Raw genomic sequence first — 20,557 nt, forward strand, 5'->3', positions numbered from 1 at the left:
GGGGAAAAATTTGAACTTATTTAAAGATAATTATGAAAAATGCTGGATTGAAATTAAAAAGGATTTAGAAATCTGGTCAAGATTAAAACTTACCTTGTTGGGAAGAATTGCAGCTGTAAAGATGAATGTATTGCCAAAGATGTTATTCTTGTTCCAAACCCTGCAGATCGTGGATAGAGTGGAGTGTTTTGGAAAGTGGCAGAAGGACATTACGAAATTTGTCTGGCAGGGCAAAAGGCCCCGGATAAAACTTAAAATACTAACAGATGCTAAAGAAAGAGGTGGGTTTGCCCTGCCGGACTTAAGGTTATACTATGAGGCAGCATCCTTCTGCTGGCTGAAGGATTGGTTTCTACTAGAAAACACTGATGTCCTAGATCTGGAAGGGTTTAACAATGCTTTTGGATGGCATGCATATTTGTGGTACGACAAGGTAAAGGTACATAAATTATTCAAGAGCCATATTGTCAGGAAAGCTTTGTTTAATGTCTGGACTAAATACAAGGACTTACTTGAAAATAAGACGCCGAGGTGGTTGTCACCAACAGAGGCGAAGACCACCAAAGGACTTAACATGGAGAGTGGTTGGGCTAAATATTGTGAGATAATAGAAAAAGTTGGAGATAATTGGAAGCTGCAGAGTTTAGAAAAAATAAAGGACAAGGTGCGAGACTGGTTTCTCTATGCCCAAATTCAAGAGATGTTTAAAAAAGATAAAAAGATTGGTTTCCAGGTGGAAAAATCAAAATTAGAGACAGAACTACTTGAACCTAAGACGAAAGTGCTCTCAAGAATGTATAACTTGCTGCTTAAATGGAACACACAAGATGAGTTAGTTAAATCAGCTATGATTAAATGGGCTCAAGACATTGGTTACAACATCATGTTTGAAGACTGGGAAAGGTTATGGAACACCGATATGAAATTCACGGCATGTAGTGCCTTGAAAGAAAACATTATGAAAATGATATATAGGTGGTACATGACCCCAGTCAAACTTGCAAAGATTTATCATTTGTCTGATAAAAGGTGTTGGAAGTGTAAGGAAGCTGAAGGAACGTTCTTTCACCTCTGGTGGACATGCCCGAAGGTGAAGGCATTCTGGGAAATGGTTTATAACGAGTTGAAAAAGGTATTTAAGTATACCTTTACTAAGAAACCAGAGGCCTTCCTCCTGGGCATTGTGGGCCAGAGAGTGACAAAGAAGGATAGAACTTTCTTTTTATATGCAACTACAGCAGCAAGAATTCTTTTAGCTAAATATTGGAAGGTACAGGAGCTACCCACGCTGGAAGAGTGGCATACGCAGCTGATGGACTATATGGAACTGGCCGAAATGACTGGCAGAATCCGAGACCTGGGAGAAGAGGCAGTGGAAGAGGACTGGAAAAAATTTAAGGACTATTTACAAAAACATTATAAGTTATGTGAATGTTGAGAATTTGTTAAGTTTTTAGACAACAAGCTTCAGATTCCAAATTTTTGATATTGCTGGAATTTAAGTTCTGATTGTGAAATGACTAAAGTCTAGGGTAAAGTTTCTATATTGAGGACTGTTGGAATTGTGAACTAATAATATTTCCCCTAAACCTAATTTACAATTGAGGAAAGTACAAAAACACAGGAAACAAGGTATTAATTTGCTGTAACTTTATTTTATTGAAAAAGATGCAGGGGATGGAAGATGTGGGGAAGTCCAGTAGATCATGAAAAATTGTTTTGCAAAGTACGATTTCTTTTTTGCTCATAAAATCTAATGCCATCTGTGTATTGTGTGAAAAATTTGACATAATCTGACTTTCTCCTGATATTGAAACAACACTTTCTTTTAGATTGAATTCTGCACCTTCAGTTTTCTTAAGATACTGTAATAGTTTGCGATATAATCAGGGAAATGTTGATCTGCTTCTTTAAGGTGTATTTCCCTCCCCATAGGCATTTGTTATTAATTTTCTGATATGATTTCTTTATTTAAATACATGTGCAGATACCAAAAACAGCATATTTATTCTTGCCTTGTTTTTGTGTTATATGCAATAACTTGGCTAATTAGGATTTAAATATTTATCAAGGTAAGTGGTGTGAGAGAGAAGAATCCACAATATTTAATAAAGATTTTTAGTCTGGGGCTTGGTGTGGAGGTGTAACTTTGAACCTTAAGGTTCGCCAACACTTTGAAAATAAATAAGGGGATTTTTTCACATTCTGCTAGTGCTTTCCCTTTTTAGTTAATAATTTAGAGACCTCAAGTGCAAGAGATAGGTTAAAAGCAAACATGCTGGAGGATGCTTGACCAAGTTTTGCTTGCTCAGCAGAAACTATCATGTCAAGGATCTGTGTACTTTGGGAAGGGTTAAAAGGAACTCATAAATACATTTTGCTGTTGTTTTCAGGTGTTCCAACGCCAAGTCCAGAAATCCTTCGTCATACCTTAAACATGCTGGTACGGGAGAGGAAAATATACCCAACACCAGATGGCTACTTCATTGTGACCCCACAGACTTATTTTATAACACCATCCCTTATTAGAACTAACAGTAAATGGTACCATTTGGATGAGAGGATACCTGACAGGTCTCAGTGTACCTCTCCACAGCAAGGAACTATAACGCCTTCCACCTCGGGCTGCGTCAGAGACCGGACATTACCCAAAAACCACTGCGACTCCTGCCATTGTTGTAGAGAAGACATGCACAGCATGCATGCCTCCACTCTGCAGAGGAAATCAGCAAAAGACTGCAAGGACTCCTACTGCCCCCCTTCCATGTGCCAGGTGCCACCCACTGAAAAAAGTAAAAGTACTGTAAATTTTTCGTATAAAACAGAGACACTTACAAAGCCTAAGGATGGAGAAAAGCAGTCTAAGAAATTTGGGCTAAAATTGTTTCGACTAAGCTTCAAAAAGGACAAGACAAAACAGCTGGCCAACTTTTCTGCCCAGTTTCCTCCAGAAGAATGGCCTTTGAGGGATGAAGATACCCCTACCACTATACCTAGGGAGGTAGAGATGGAGATTATTAGGCGTATTAACCCAGATCTAACTGTGGAAAATGTCATGAGGCACACTGCACTAATGAAGAAACTTGAAGAAGAAAAAGCTCAACGAAGCAAAGCTGGATCTTCAGCTCACCATAGTGGGAGAAGCAAAAAGAGTAGAAGTCATAGGAAGTCTCATGGGAAATCTCGGTCACATAGCAAAACTCGGGTCTCTAAAGGGGATCCTTCAGAGGGCTCCCATTTGGACGTTCCGGGTGAAAGAGAGTATGATTTCTATGATCCCCTCACAAGGTCCCCACGCGAAGGCTGTTTCATAATAGAACACAAGAGGGACAATTTCATTATGCACAGCAGCCCTAACGTTCTTGAATCTCACTTTCCTATGACACCTGAATGGGATGTATCTGGTGAACTAGCCAAAAGGAGAACTGAAATGCCTTTTCCTGAACCTTCAAGGGGAAGCTCCCATTCTAAGGTCCATCGAAGCCACAGCCATACGCAGGACCGAAGATCAAGGAATGAGAGGTCTAATAAAGCCAAGGAGAGGTCTCGATCGATGGATAACTCCAAAGGACCTCTGGGTGCTCCTTCTTTAGGTACACCTGAAGACATAGCTGAAGCTTGCAGTCAAGATGACCAAACAACCAGCCAAACATACATTGACGATAGCACCTTAAGGCCTTCTCAATCACTCAGTCATCAAAGGGCTCTTATGTCATCTGCAAACTACAAAGAAGTAGTTAAACCTGAAAAGACTGGTGGCAATGCAGAAACTCCCATTTCCTGTAGCCTCTTGGAACAAAGCAAGCCAGCCGAGAATTTGCCCCCGTATAATGAGCTCAACTCCTGTACAACGAAATCAGCAATTGATGATTATTTTCAGTGTAACACTTCTAGTGAAACTGTACTTACTGCTCCTTCACCTTTGGGGAAAAATAAAGAAGACCACGACACAGTGATTTTGACAGAAAGCGTTAAAAAAGTGTCTCCCTCTGAGAGGCAGTCTCAGCACATAGCCAGAGAGCCTGGGGTGCACAAAGAGGAGTCACCTAAAGGGCCAAACAGCAGCGGTGGACCAGTTGCAACTAGCCAAACCCCCGAAGTGATTGCAAATGGCCGACTGGTTCAACACCACAACACGGAATCTAGTAGCCTTGATAAGAGGAAAGAAATATTTAGTAAAGACACACTTTTTAAGCCTCTCCACAGTACTCTCTCTGTGAACAGTTTTCACAAGCCTAGTGTGCCACTACTAAAACCTCATCAAAAGACACCTTCTGATGCATTGCCCGGCAGATGTGACAAACTCGAGCAAGCTATGGTGACCTCAGTGACACAAGTCATACCTGTTTCACAGAGACAGCAAGAAACAGCCGGAAACCAAGAGGCATCCTTTGACTATTACAACGTATCAGATGATGACGATTCTGATGAAGGGACCAATAAGAACGCTGAAGAAGAAAAGAACCGGGATGATGTGGGCACTATGCAGTGGCTTCTTGAGCGGGAAAAAGAAAGAGACCTGCAAAGGAAGTTTGAGAAGAATCTGACTCTCCTTGCTCCAAAGGAAACGGAAAACAGCAACAACCAGAGAGCCACACATTCAGCAAGACTGGACAGCATGGACAGCAGCAGCATCACCGTCGATAGTGGGTTCAATTCGCCACGGTAAGATCTTAATATTCATTTATCAAAACCTGTAATATTTTAATCTTAAATTATCGTGTCCTACATACGCATTAAGTATTACGAGGCTGGGCTATTATTCAATGATAGCATTTTATAGCAGGTTTTCTTTGCTAACTTTATGCTGGCTGGTTGGTTACTCTTCCCAAGTCAGGCAGCCACCAGACATTTGCGAGGTTGTTTACACAACTGGGGATAATTGTGATTATTTCAGAGGATGACTAGGTCAGTATTATTCTGCTAAATAACTAACCTTTAAGCTCAGAAAGTTAACCAAACTCTTTCTGAATGAACTCCGTCACCGTACCATCAAGTGGTAAAGGAAGAGCCGAAAAGGGAGAGCATGAACCCAACAGAGCCAAGCTCTGCTTATACTTTTCCTTAAGCTTTGGCAAAAATGGATGTGATACAGATACTCAAACATGGTGCAGCTGTGTGGTGAAATTCTTGCCTATATGGATTATCTGCCTAGGTTTATACACTCGAGCATAGAAGGGATCCTATAGGATTGCAGAGTCAAGTCATTCTTTGTTTTATTGCAATGAATAGTGAACCCTACAGTCTCTGCTGGTAATGATTGCAATAGTCTTTATATTATCAGTTATCCTGAAATGAAGACGAAAGTAGTGAGCAACCAATGTTGGAAGGACAACTCATTGGGAAGAATCCCTGTGGAGCCCACGGTTGCTTCCTCTAGCAGTGCTAGACTAGACTTGTGTCCTCTGAGGCCAGAGAGCAGGAGGAAAAGAGAGCATGATCTCAACAAGATCAGGTTCCTCCCACACTGTTTCTTAATCTGAGGCAAGAAGTTGTACAGATAGTCAGATCTGGTGATCAGACTGTAGGCTGTGACATTTTTCCTACGCGGAAATGATCTTCTGTCGGAGATTTGTCATGCATGAAATAGCACTGTTAGCTTGATCTTGGTGCTCTTTGGCTCTGGAAAGAGAGCTTGCTTTCCTCACAGCCGCTTCTTGCTGTTAACTCAGGGAGCCTGTGCCTAGAAGGTTCGATTCCTGTGCCGGAGGCTCTAATTACGGGTTTCTCTGAGCTTCTGTAGACCTTGCTGTTGTCTTTGTTTTCTGGTCAGCTCCCACAGAGCTCTGTTGTTGTTTCTCAAATTGGCCTATTTTCTACTGGGTTTATAGCTCTTGGAGACCAGACAAAGACAAGGATGGTATTATTGCACGTGTTTTGTTAAAAGTAAATTGCTTCTATCAAACTACCTGCATCTTATACTGTTGCACGAGGCCTGAGGAAAAAGAAGCAAAGCTTTCTGTCTGGTGATGGCTGCCTTTTCCAGGGTGTGTGTGGAGGTGCAATTTTATTTGACTATTTCAACCAAGGCTTTTTTTAAAAATGTCAGTTTTATGGACATGCTATTCATATTATTATGAATGTAAAAGGCAGGCTTTTGTTTCTGTCCTGCAGGTTCTGTAATCTAATCTCTCTGCCTCTGTAGCTCAGAGGGAGAGCATTTGCCTCGCAGGCAGAAGATCTTAGGTTCAGTCCTTAGCATCTCCAGGTTGAGCTGGGAGCATCTCCTGTCTGAAACCCTGGATAGCCACTGCCAGTCAGTGTCAGCAAAACTGTCACAGATGGTTCAGTATTCCAACTCAATACTAGGCAGCTTCCTGTATTGCTTCTCTCATAGACAGAACCTTTTTCGCCCCTTCTTTTTATTTTCTTTATTCTTCACTGGCTCAGGGAAGAACTTAGTGAGTGTTTTCCAAATCTCCGTGCATTACTACCCTGCAAAATGCCACGCAACAGGATTTTCAAACTAATGGTTGGGGTAGAATTCTTTGCACTTTCCCTCTGTATATGTGGGACAAGGGTTTTAGTCTGTTAATGACTAAGGTTCTCTTCAGATTATTTTCCATGGGCAACCCATCGCACAACGCCATAAAACAGGCAAAGTGCACCTCATCAGCAGTTGCCCGTTTTTACTATCAGAAAGGTAATCAATTTATTCCTGCGGCCAATCAGATATTCCAAACAAAAGTGCAATCCCAGATATTCTATGGAATCCCGCTATGGGTCCAAGCATATAACAGTGATTTAAAAAAGATTCACTCTAGCTTTCTGAGACGTATTCTTGGACTCCCAGCTATGATCAAATATGAAACAATGTGTGCAGAAATAGGCATACACACAATGGAATATTGGGCATGGTCCACCTCAATAAAGTACTGGTTACGCTGCCATTTTCGCTGCCCTCCATCAAGTCTGCTCGCCGATTTGCTCAATGACTCCTATAAATCAAGATGGTATCAGCACCTCGAAAAAAAGATTGAATCTTTAGGCATCGAGCTGGAGCCCCTGTACAATTCTAATGAGCAATACATTTTCCATAATATCCTAACTAGACTAAAGGATGTCGAGAGACAAAATATTATGGCAGCTGTAAACAAAATTTGCTCCCCCATATTCTATGATTTAAATATCTTAGATAGCAGAGCCAATTATGTCACTAAATTAATAATCCCAGCCCAACGTAGGGCTTTTATGCTGGCCCGTTTGAATGTTTTTCCCTCAGCATTTGTCAGGGGAAGATATCAAAATATTCCTAGAAACAAGAGATTCTGCAGATGTTCTATGAATGTCCCGGACACTGTAGAGCATATTCTCTTTCATTGCCCACTGTACAGTACGCTCCGTCAACGCGTGCTGTCCCCTCTCTCAGGTGGTCTGGAACCCCAGCAAGGTGAATGTGTGGGACTCTACCTATCCGACGTTGACCAAAGGGTAACGGCGGGGTAGCCGAGTTTTTGGTAGCAGTCCTCCAAGGAGCAGGTTAACAAAGAAAACCATTGACTCTATATGTATATATATATATATATATGTATGTAGCCAACTGCTGCCCTTTTATATATATTTCAAGGCCTTTATATGTTATTTTCTCTTTTATGGTTTTATTCGCATAATGCCTAATAAAGGTTTGATAAGTAAGTAAGTAAGTATTTTCCATGGATTAGACAGAATGGATTCCTTGCTCTTAAATATAATCCATAATTTACCATAACAACAAAATCAGCAAACCATGGTTAGTAATTGCCTTCGAAACCAGGATTGGAAACCATGGCTTGAGGTGAATTTCTCATGCTGGATTGGAGAACAGGCCTGTCTTGCCAGTTCACAAGTCACACAGCAAAGCAAATTAGGGTTCATGCTAAGCAGGTAACTGAAAGAGAAGCCTCAGAGGGAAAAAAACAGGATTTGGAGAAACTCCTGAATTGAGCCAATTCAGATTAACACCTCTGGAAGAACTACGTATATGAACGTGGATTTAAATTTCTTCTGCAGTTTCCTACATTTCCCTCCATATAGCACTGTAGTTAACTATCCATTTGTATAGTTTCATACACATTTTATGAGCAATTAGCACCAGCAATTAGCAAAAGTTACAATCTAATTTTGGTGCAGACGAATGCCAGAAAATACAGTGGTACCTCGGTTTTCGAGCGCCTTGGAAGCTGAACATTTTGTTTTTCGAACACCGAAAACCTGGAAGTAATTGCTTCCCTTTTCGAATGCACTTCGGATGTCAAATGGCTTCCCCCCCAGTTTTCTCCATTGACTTGGCAGCCAGCCCTTTGTGCCTAGTTGTCGAACATTTCGGAAGTCAAACAGTCTTCCAGAACGGATTACGTTCAACTACAGAGGTACCACTGTATTTACACTACTGTGCATGCATATATATATATATATATATATATATATATATATATATATATATGCTTTCGTAGATTTTCACAGGTACAGGAATGCAGGTTTTGGTGTCCTCGGGTGTCTTCCCGTGTAAAAGTTGGGGTGTCTAGGCGACGTTTCGACGAGGTCTCACTCGTCATCTTCAGGCTGGTGCTTTCGGCTTCTTGTTACTGGAACAGAGCAGGATCTCAGTGTTTGACACACTATCTACCCGAAAAAAACACACACCAACCGCTACTTACATGCACAATCACACCACCACCCTGCACAAATAAACTCCGTAGCCAAGACTCTCATCTCCAGAACCAAACGCCTGGCTGACAAAGACCACTTGACAACTGAGTTACAGAATCTCTCAAATGTGTTAATTGCCAATGGATACCAGCAAAACAGGGTTACGAAGCTAATCCAAAAAGAAACACCCCCCAAAAACCAAGACACAGAAGAAAACAATGGCATGGCCCTCCTTCCTTATATCAAGGGCACTACAGATAAAATTAGCAAAATCCTCCATAAACACAATATCAAAACAGCCTTTTGCACCAACCAAAAAATAGCCAATATCCTCAGAAACCCCAAGGATAAAATCCAGTTGGAAAACCAAGGGGTCTATGAAATACCCTGCAAAGTCTGCCCAGCCACGTACATTGGACAAACAAACAGACGAATAAATGCACGTATCGCAGAACACAAGAATGCCGTCAAAAAAGAAGAAAAAACTTCCTCTCTTTTCCAACACATGAAAGAAACAGGACACGAAATTAATTTTGCAGATTCCAAATTGCTCTTTAACATGGAACATCACCACAAGAGAATAATCATGGAAGCCATCGAGATAGAGAAACACCCTCACAACATGAACAAGCGTGACGACACATCCCGCTTGCCAGACATCTGGAAATTAGCCCTCCCCACAAAAACTGACACCAGATCCAGAGGCACACAGAACGCCATCACCAATCAACCACACCAGACCCAAACCCAGACCCTCTCCACAGATAAATTACAGACACCATCCAGTAGCCAAACCATGGTGGCACCTCCGGATGCTGCACCCCCCTGCAATCCCTACACAGATCTGGCTGACACAGGCCACAAAACCACAGCTCGCCCCTATACACGAAGCCAAGCCAGAGCACAACTAAGTGCAGTACAGCCATCTTCTCAGAAAAACTCTTCACAAAGTTCAAGAGGTCAAGACACAAAGACTTTAGCAACTAATCCACACCTAATGACCCACCTAAGTGGTACTCAGGATATCACTCAAGAAATCACTCAAGATATCCCTCAAGTAATTAAGGAACAAAAGAAGAAAAGGCACACTAGCCTGGGAACTTCCTCTCTGCCCAGAACATTGGAGGCTATACACCACACCCCCTCAACAGTATTTATAGGAACTCAAACACTGAGATCCTGCTCTGTTCCAGTAACAAGAAGCCGAAAGCACCAGCCTGAAGATGACGAGTGAGACCTCGTCGAAACGTCGCCTAGACACCCCAACTTTTACACGGGAAGACACCCGAGGACACCAAAACCTGCATATATATATATATATATATATATATATATATATATATATATATAAACACTTTTTATTTGTTACTTAAGCAGTTTCTTCATATAAAGAGCTATATTGCATTCACTCAAAAGTAAACATAATTTGTTCCTATTTTGAGAGAATGGACAGTTGGCCTAGGACATGAACCCATCTGTCCATCTAGAACATCTAGGCTAATATTGTCAAGGAACTGGGATGGAAGGGAGGAATAAGCATGTTTTCTCTACTTCCTTCCAATCTTCCAGGTTGCTACCACATGGTTTTTTAGATTTTTATATTGCTGAAGCTCCCTTTCAGTGAGTGATTCTTACATTGGCTGCCATACTCCTAGAATGGAAGGTAATATAAGAAGGTAATTCACAGGGAACAACCCAGCTGGGTGTTACAGCCTTTTGTGACCCTTATAACATGCTATATGTTTTAACTTTGAGAGAAAGAAGTGGAAAGGATCAAAACAGCTGGTGTGGAAGATATCTAAGGAGAAGATAGCAAATACCTTTAATTTAATTTGTAATATTAATGTATTGGGTTAAAAATATATATAACTTTTTTTACTTCCTTGAAGTTTGTGTTTGAGAAATTTTATATGAAAATTGTTAAGGCCAATGGCAATAACAATAACATTGCTACTGGTAATTAATAAAGTGCTCTACGTGCGGTTGGTTACCCTTGAAAAGTGTTCTGAAACTGCAACTGCTGCAAAATGCTGTAGCCAGGTTGCTGACAGGTGCTCGATATTTTGATTCTGTCATGCCAGTTTTGTGTGATCTGCACACTGTTTACTGGTGTGTTTCTGGACCCAATTCAAGGTGCTGGTGTTGACCTTTTGGGCACTGATTACCTTGAGAACTGCCTTTTTCTGCACATTTCTTCCCGACATTGCCAGTCATTTATGCGAAGCCCTACTCTACATCCTTCAATCCCAGGAAGCAGGACTAGCAGTAAATACGATTTGGGCCTTTTCTCTCCTGTGCAACACATGCCGAATGCCAGCTTAGCTGTGTTAGGTCCACACTATATTATATTTGTGGCTGGTAAAAATATTAATTAATTTAAAAGATTGTTCTCTCTTTGCTGGTTTATCTTTGTCTTAATTTTAGTGGGATTTTAATTCTTGTTATTCTTGTTATTTATTTTTACATTACACCAGTATTTATTTTATTGGGGATTTTATATCTTTTGTTCTTTGAGTTTATTTGGAAATTAAGTGAGGTATAATATTTTTTTTTAGAGTTATACAATCAACAACTCTGTTCAGCAACATTTGGTGGTGCTGGTGCTGTGAGCTCCTACCAATAGTCCATAATGCCCTATCTCCCCTATATATTCAGTGAGAAGTGTGCCTAGGGTGTTCATTCTTACGGTTTTATTACCGATGTGATATTTCCACCATGATCACTCTCTAGTTGAAATGCCACTGCAGAATGATGGCATTTCAGGAATTGGCTGGCTATAAGAGTCTATTTGTGGCAAAGCAATTGGGTTATCTGGGAAAGATTTACCATTGGCTGAACAATATGGCTTCATATGAGATATTAATGGCCTAAATATGAACTTGGAATTGAGGTAGGAATTGATTAGTTTGATTATTTAATTTCTATGCTGCTTAATATACTAAAAATAGCTCTTAGGTGGCATGCAGAAAACTGAAGCAACAACAGACAACTTAAAATATTTCAAAAATACACAGTTACGTACAAAAATGTTAAATTAATGCAAATATATACATACAGTGGAACCTTGGTTCTCGAACTTAATCCATTCCGGAAGTCCATTTGACTCCTGAAATGTTTGGAAATCAAGACATGGCTTCTGATTGGCACAGGCGCCCTGGAAACAATAGCCGACAGCTGCATTGGACGCTCGGCTTCCGAAAAACGTTCGGAAACCGGAACACTTGCTTCCGGGTTTTCAGCGTTCGGGAGCTGATTTCTTTGTCATCTAAGCCATTTGGAACCAAGGTTCCACCGTATATAAATCAATATCAGTTCATTTGCCTTTTAACTCACCCTTCCTCTCAGTTACAGATAGGTAGCCGTGTTGGTCTGCCATAGTCAAAACAAAAAAAATTCCTTCCAGTAGCACCTTAAAGACCAACTAAGTTAGTTCTTGGTATGAGCTTTCGTGTGCATGCACACTTCTTCAGATACAGTCCTTCCTCTCAGTGTCTGGGTTCTCACCCAGGGTCTAAACAAACACTCAATTCATCCACAACAAGAAGAGCTCATGGAAATAGCACCCTAATCTTTCACTCTAGACTTGCTTTTTATGGGCAGGCCCAAGGCCCACTTCCTCAGGTTGCCCACAACGGTGTCCCATTGAGCTGCACTCTCTACACCAATTTCTAGGTATAGCAGATTTGTTGGGTTCCCCAGGGGGGTCTAGAGGATGGGAAGAGGGAGTCCCTCCACTCACAGCTCTTACTTCACGCTATGAAAAATAAAAGAGCCACTGCTATTCTTAACATAAACATGAATGATACTTAACTATAACAGACAAAAGTGAATGTTGCTTTACACAGAAGGAAAAAAGGGAGGGTAACAGAAGGGAAAAGTAAAGAAATTCAGAAGCAAACTTATTACAATTGTCTTGTAGGTTCATGCATGCACATCATTTTTCTTTGCCCCCGCCCTGGGGGTGCCAAGCATCACTTGCTGTACCTGTAGTTACTACCTGCTGTCTACTACAGACAATGTTTTTGATATAGAAAGGAATATTGGTAACATGCTTAGGCCCACACATATTTTAGGCAAGGATAAGGTCAGTCTTTTGTCATGGTTGCATGATAAAATTATGGGAAAGGTGTCATGCTGACAGCATGATATATATTAGAAATTATTTTTAAAGGCTTTTCAGATTTATCCTGAAATGTTCTGTATGCTACATAAGGAGCAGTAAGTGCCTGTGCTCAGTGGAGCCTGTGATACAGCAGTAATTCTTATATCTTAGTTCAGTCATGCAGCCACACGTCTGGTCCAGGGCAACCCTGTTCTTGAGTGCACCAGTCTGGAATGGAAAGGTGCTACATTTCACCTGCAATAGGGATATATTGTTTGCTTCACTTGAACAACAATTGACAATATCTGCACCTTGACATGGGCTCAGTATTAAGGACTTATTAAATCTTGCATAAAGTATTGAAATTATTAATTATAACATATACTAATATTCAGTGTTGAAGAATTTTGATCATGAGTTCAGAGTTCATAACATGGCTTGGCTTAGCACATCACAAGAGTTAAAAAGACAGAGGATGCGAAAAGCAACTGTGAGCTCTTCTCCAGGAGTCTGCATGTTTACACAGCTCTGATAAGCTATACTTTGACTTTCTGTGATGTGGAAGCATCTGAACCCAGAATTTTGGTTTGTCAGTCAACAACAAACTTGGCTGGAGTCTGGCTAGAGATCCTGGTTTTTTTAAGAAGGAAACAAACCATAATCGGACATCACACTAAGCTGTTCTTTTTTACCCACTGATGTCAAGGCAAGAGAGAAGTAGGAGCGATTGGGCTTGTGCACAGTATGGTTTATTAAACTAGGGTCCTTGGCTTACTGTTAAAATGCAAAAGTAGGAATTTCTTTATATAACCTTCTGTGTTACCTTTTCTTGCAGGCAAGTAGACGGATATATGTACAACTGTTATATGTGTGTTTGTTTCCCCCCCTTCTCTCTCTAGTACTCGTGAGAGCTTAGCTTCCAACACGTCAAGCATTGTTGAAAGCAACAGGCGCCAGAACCCAGCTCTCAGTCCTGCACATGGTGGTGCAGGTCCAGTGTTCAGCTTCCGCGCAACTGCTGACCCGCCAACAAGCGAAACTGAAAAACTGCAGAAACCTGCTAATTGCCTGCAAGCTTCTGTTACAAGTGTTTGATAGTGCTTCTGCCTCAGATCTTCTGTCTCATCCTATACAGCAAAGTTTACGACGCTGGGACTGATGTTTACGTCTTTTGGAGGGGGGAAAAACCAGGCATCTCAACCGCACAGTTTTTGTGTCTACCTAAACTGTGTTGCTACATAGGCTAGGGACAACAAAGAAATCTTTATTTCAAGGTATTGCTTTTCACATTTTGCGGCTCTGTAGCAAGAGAATAGCAGTAGGGATAATATGTACACTTTTGCTTCACTTAATCGTAACTGAGCACATATATGAAAGTCTAGACACTGTAAGTGTAATCTGCATTTTCAATGTCATGCAGTTGCCAACTTCATTTTAAAATGCCACAGATATGTGATGCCCCCTACCACTGGTTAAACTATTTGCCACAGAGATGGTTCTTTTCCTTTATAAACTGAGCCTTTGTTGAAAGTAAACAGGTAAGGGTCACCTTGAGGGAAAACAATGCGAAATGAGTCTAGGAAAGACCTCAGCTCTACCTGTGAATTATTTATACATCTGTCATTTTCACTGTGAGTCTTCATGACATGATCTTGCAAGAATCCATAGCAAAAGTAAGTCAAAAGAGGTCGTGTTTTTGGGAAGAGGTGGGGAATAATGGAGATGTTATCTATTTTTACTTTGATTTTTTTAAAGTATGAGATGTTTCCCTAAAACTTATTTCTTAATTTCCCCTAGTTGAAAGCAGGGATATAAGACTTTGAATTGAAGGTGAGGAAGGAGAAACCTAACTTTGATTGAGGCACATCACTAAGTGATAGAAGAGGTAACAGGTGTTTTTTGTTTTTAAAAATATAAAAGGCAAGTAAAGTGATCACTTTTTTAATGTGTCACTCCAGTTGTTACCCCAAATTATTAATATTATTATTATTATCAAAGTAATTTGGAAGAAGAAGAAGAAGAAGAAGAAGAAGAAGAAGAAGAAGAAGAAGAAGAAGAAGAAGAAGAAGAAAGTTCTTTGTGATACAAATGATGAATTATGGCCTGAAGGGTTGATTTCTTTCTATGGAAGGACATATTATATTTTTATTTTATGTAGCTTTTAGAGTGCCTAAATTAGGCTATTGAAACTAGCATACACTGTAGAGAAAAGATTTAGAGACTAATAAACTTCAGGCCTTTTATTGAATTACATTTCTTTGTGAGTAAACATTGTATGGAAATACTTAGTTTAAAAATAATCATGAGTTTTAAATGTGTCCAGGTGGATCGCTGATGAAGAGAGAGATTATTTGTTTGATCTGAGAAAATGAGATATTCATTGATGTACTCAAAAGCTTGCTAAGTTTTTCATCAACAAAGGTTAGTTCAATAAAAGACATCGCGTTACCTCTTTTGTGAGTCTCACAAAGTTGATAGCAGAAGTTCTGTATCCACAGGTTTATTATATCTAATGTGTATGTCCTGAAATTGCTAATCCAAAGTAATCTATTTTTTAAGAAAAGTATTCTAGATTAATGTTTAGAGAGACCTGCAATTTCAAGAGTAAACTTGAAAAGCATAAAGGGCCAAATTCTGCTGTCTGTTATTTATGCAACCCAGTACTGCATAAATTTTGTTTTCAAACAATCATAATGGTGGTACAAGTAGAATAATAAAATACAATAAGAAAGATCAGAAGCAGTGTAAATTGTTGTATGGATTAACATTTACACTTATCTGTCTTTTGTTGATACCCAGGTGATATAACCAAGCATACCATTAAAGACGGTATTTTCATCAGGTACTGGTGATGATTTGTATAACCTGTTCAAGCTTCACTTGTGTTCCGTGTTGTCTTCTGAAAGTGCACTCTTACCTTAAACAGTTTTAAACAGCTTTCAGGTGCTTATTAAATAGCTTTACAAACACTGGGCACAATTGGTTTCAGTTTACACCAGGGTAAATCAGTCCATTGCAAATCCAGGGCATCCTGGTACATATGCAGGGACTCAGATGCGTGTTTAGTATTGAACAAACTGGAGCTCTTCCTTTAACTTTAGTGTTAGGAAATGCTCCATACATGAAATCCCATTGTGCACACTGAGCCTTCTGGGTCCTGTGAAGCTTTGAGTTGTAGCCCTGCTATCTGGAACAACCAGTGAAGGATCAGGCCTAGATACTTGCTTTATTATCATGTATACATTCTATTTGCTACAAGTAGTGAGATGGCTCAGTGCATATAATGGAGATTATTATGCTGCTTGGTTGGTTAGTTACTTGGCCTCCTGCCTTATAAATACCTTTGAAGCTATGGTATAATAACCTAGAAATGCATTGCCTGACAAATCTCATTCCTTACATAGGTAAGAATATTTAATACATGCAGATTCCAGAGTTATTAGGTTTTGGGCAGGAAATTGCTATAAGACTATACAGTAGCAATGTGTGGGGTGGTTTTTTGGAGATATGCTCTGATATTTATAGTATGCATCAATTCACTAAAATTGCTGGAATGATATCAGAATTAATAACTGAAAGTAAAAATTAAAATGTATAAAAATGTGAATGAGGAAGATATTACCATGTATGGGAAATATGCTTCCATTAGTTAAGATTATTGAAATTGATACATTAAGCAGTTATACAAAATACATCATTCCAGTGTTTTAACAATAAATTCTCCCTTGGTTGACATTTAAAGGTCCCCAAAGACGAGCTTTTAAAAGGTCCTGTTAATATTGGCATGGCTATTGGCCAATAATATGTTTGTGGCATTTTATTAGCGTTAATGTGGCTCTCGGAACATGTTATATAAATGAAACTTACATAAAGAAACATTCTTAATGTGCATTCTTTTCAAAAAGAAATATAAAGAAAGTCCATTTTGAGATTATAGACATATACTCACAGGAGTGGAGCTTGAGTGTTTTTGTCACTGTTATCCTGTGATGAAATCATGATGACCTTATATTGCATGGTTGATCATCTATCATCCTTCTAATGTATCAACTTAAAGGTTTACAGAACCAGAATGCGTTGAATCTCTATGTTGTGTTCAACTTTAAAGGGTCAACACAAATCTGTCGGCATTTTGCACACTTGATATGTATTATTATAATACAACATGTTACTTTTATGGTAAAATTCTTTTTTACACATATAACTACCTCCATGAATTTGATGAAATGCAGCAACATGTCTTTTTTTTAAAAGGGTATTGTTAAGAGCGACGTTTAAAACTTTATGAAGAAATAGGCCATGACGTTCTCTTGTGTGTCGGTGCTTGCATATGAAGTCATTTTTCATTGCCATGATTTCCTGTTACTGTATTCAATTGGCTTTTGGCTTTAGTAGTACGAGATTTTATACAAGGGTCATAGAATCTTTTAGATAAACAAAGGGGAGGGGGGCTCAAATTTGTCCTTTGTCTTTCCATTTCTGCTGAAGTTTCTACCTGGTAGAAAGTCTAGTGTTGCTTGTACTTTAGAAGCCTGTTAAATATATACAGTATATGGAATATGATTGGCAGTTTGGGGCTTAGCAGAAGACACACCGGGTATTTTACTGCCTCCATTTAAACTCTTTGGGCCCTATTCTGCCTTCATTTATGGCAACATATCATGCCAGAGTTTAGCTTAAATCTTTGCATTATCTGCCTTCCAAGTGGGCCACTGGCGTAATACGCTCTCAGTTTTCTCAATCATGCGCATCTTGGGGGTTGAATACTATAGAGCCCAATATTTTTCACAATGAGATAAATAGTCTGAGATCCTGATATTAGTGTTAATAATAACAGAACCACCAAATAAGCCGTAGGAGTGTTTTTCCTTTAAACATACAGTAAAAAGAGCGAGGAACAGTTAAGAAAGTATCTTCAGAAGCATCCTTTGCGAGGGTGGGGGTGACAAAAATAAGCGCATTGAATGACAGCTGCCCTTCAAGGCTATGATTTCTCTATAAATGTGCTAGGTATATTTTTAGGGTGTTGTTCAGCTAAATCCATGCCATTATCACTCACACAGAAATACAAAACAAGATTGGAGGAGCGTATTGTTAGAACCTTTTAACTAGTTAAAATAATACTGGCTTTCTTGTAGTCAGGGCTGTGAATGTTCTGTACCTGGAAAAAAAAACCACCCAATTCTACAGCAAAGTAATCCAGATTCTGTACCAAGAAGAGCCATCTCCTGAGAAATAAATATGTTTTCCCTGCATCAGCTACCTATAGAAGAAGGAGAGGGAGGGAAACACACATAGGATTGAAGCCACAAACATCCCAACCACTGGTAGTCGTGTGCAGAGCCATTCTAAAAAAAATTAGATTTCCCCTTATGTATTTTTGAGCCTCTGTTTGTAGAGATTCGTGGGATGCTGACTCTCATGCAGGACCCAGATTCCAGTCCACACATGTGTGGTACTGTCATGGACACACAGAATAAATATAGTCCTGATTGTAATAGGCAGATTAGCATAAATAGCTGTGTGGTTTAAAAGCATTCTTGCCTTCAGTAAATCATCAGCCATATTTGTCAATTGGAAGAAGTAGCAATTATTTCCCTCACCGCTTTCCGGGCGGGGGGGGGGGGGAGTTTTGTTATAAAGAGCAGTTCATAAAAGATTGGCAATGCACTGCTACTGTACTTTTTCCTGAAAATCTCAAGCATTTTGCAAACTTAACTAGTAGAAATAAACTCCATTGCAGTCAAATGACTTGTTTCCAAGTCAATGTAGCCAGGTTCCAAACCCTCTCAAATACAGGGTTTCCCTCATTCTACTTGTTTGACTGCCTAGTAACAATGAACATTTGTTTAATATTTAAAATAAGTTCAGCGTTAACATTACGAAGTTAGTTTTTAAGCTGTCTAAGAAAAGAAACCGTTTTGGAGCCTTGAAGTGGCCCTTACTACAGTGCCAAAATATTTTAACTTCCAGCAACATAGCCATTCTCACTAGTGAAAAAGAACTAAAATTACTACACACAAGAGAAATACTATAATACTTATTTTGAACAAGCCTTTTCCAAATGTGAAATCGCTGAGTTCAGTAAATTAGAGACTGCTGTAGTTTATATTCCTCTCTGCTCCTCCATGGAATATTTCCAACTAATTTCATTAACTTAAATAAATAAATCACTTTTAAGTTATAATCCTACAGATAATCATCCCAATCTAGTTCATTTGATTTATACCCCTCTGCTTCCAAAATGTAATACTCCTCTTTACCCATTAGACAATCAAGGCATACTTTCCGTTGCCTAACAGGTGATCATCACAGCATCACTTTGAGAGAGAGCACACACAGAAACCAGTTGCTAAGTGCAGGTTTGCCCTCTCTTGCAGCTGTCTTTCGAGCTTTCTCTGCTGGGTTTGGGCAATGGGATGAAATAAAAGTATAATGAGATGTCACAGCCATGCTAGTCTTTTGCAGCATAAGTGAAGAGTGTTCTGGTACCTTAAAAACTAATAAATGTATTGTGGCATCAGCTTTCGTGGCCCACAGTCCACTTCATGCACATTCCACAGAGCAGCTGTTAGTATTTAAGGAGCCACAACACTGTTTTTTTCATTCTAGTTCCACCTTCGCTTTCATTCATGTGAAATTAGCAGAAAATACTTAAGCCTCTGTGTTTTAAATTCGTTTCAATATTTCAGTTTTAAGAACATGTCATGAAAATGGTCCCAGATCAGCCCAACGGGGTGTGTGCATAGAGGTGTTTTGTGACATGGATTCACAAAATATAGCATGAGAGGGATTGATTATCTGTTAAACTAAATATGTTGTACAGCAGGCCTGTCGCTTACAATATTACAGTCTGCCTTGGATCTGCAAGGACATGGGGCTCAAATCTAAAGTGCCTGATAGGCTCAATACATGACTGCTGGTCCATCATTGTTCTGTTGGGGGTGAGTTAGATGGCTTGTTCTATAGTATGGCCACAGCCTAAGTGGGACTATGATGGAAGCATTTGTAAGTATCCCATAGTTCATAGAAAATACGGTGACAGTTCCAGCATCATATGACTGAGAGGTAGAGGCCATGTTAACCACTTTAGAAAAGTTTTAAATAACAGTAGCCTATGCAGCATATACAGTTAGCGGACAAGAATAGTTAATGATATGAGAGAAGTTGTTTTGGTCCACCTAACAGTGGCAGAAGCAAAGTACTTCTGTTGGGAGATGGTTCCCAGGTCACAGTTTATCATAGAGCCATTGTGTATCATATTCTGCAACTGCCAGACTCCTATCATGCCAAGTATATGATGCACAAACACAAACTCACCAGAGTGCCTCCACTTTGAGTTGTTCTGCATCATAAAAGTACCCTAAGAAACATTAAGCAAACTGTTCTTTTCTCGTTGACAAACTCTCTCTCACACACCCCTTGATGCTATTCCATAATGATTCACAACAATACTGTGATTAGAGGTTATAGACAGTTTAAAATACATCAGACACCCACCTGTGAGCATGAAAGATAGGGCCCGTTGAATAATTGGCACAGATGCTAACTTCTGTATGAACAGGAGACAGATTTAAAGGGATCATAATTCTGCAGGTAACCTGTGAGTGACTGAATGTGGTTGTTGCTTTAGGTTTAAATGAGTTAATAAATGCAAGTGGGACTTACTGTATGCTAGAAGGGAGTTTTGCAACCAAGACTGCCTTGTATAAATGTGTTTGCACTGAAAAAAAAATTAAAATTACTTGGTCTCTGGTTGCTGTAAAGGTCATCCGAACTGGATGTTCTGTTTATATTGTATAGTATTTCATATGAAATAATACAGTT

General features: G+C 39.6%; 1 protein-coding gene across 4 annotated transcripts in view; it reads left to right on the top strand.

Moving 5' to 3' along the window:
* STOX2 (storkhead box 2) overlaps positions 1-19,341 on the top strand; it is a 131,963-nt gene extending 112,622 nt beyond the window's left edge. For 3 of the 4 annotated variants that reach the window (XM_081926344.1, XM_081926345.1, XM_081926346.1), the window contains exons 3-4: positions 2,394-4,665; positions 13,630-19,341. In XM_081926344.1, coding sequence (XP_081782470.1) covers positions 2,394-4,665; positions 13,630-13,825 — 2,468 coding nt within the window. In that variant the 3' untranslated portion in view covers positions 13,826-19,341. The remainder of the gene's footprint in view (positions 1-2,393; positions 4,666-13,629) is intronic. The other variant, XR_014172026.1, reaches the window with a different exon arrangement.
* Positions 19,342-20,557: the final 1,216 nt, after the last annotated feature.

The sequence above is a fragment of the Podarcis melisellensis genome (genome assembly GCF_964234715.1).
Source record: "Podarcis melisellensis genome assembly, chromosome: 9".
Lineage (NCBI taxonomy): Eukaryota > Metazoa > Chordata > Lepidosauria > Squamata > Lacertidae > Podarcis > Podarcis melisellensis.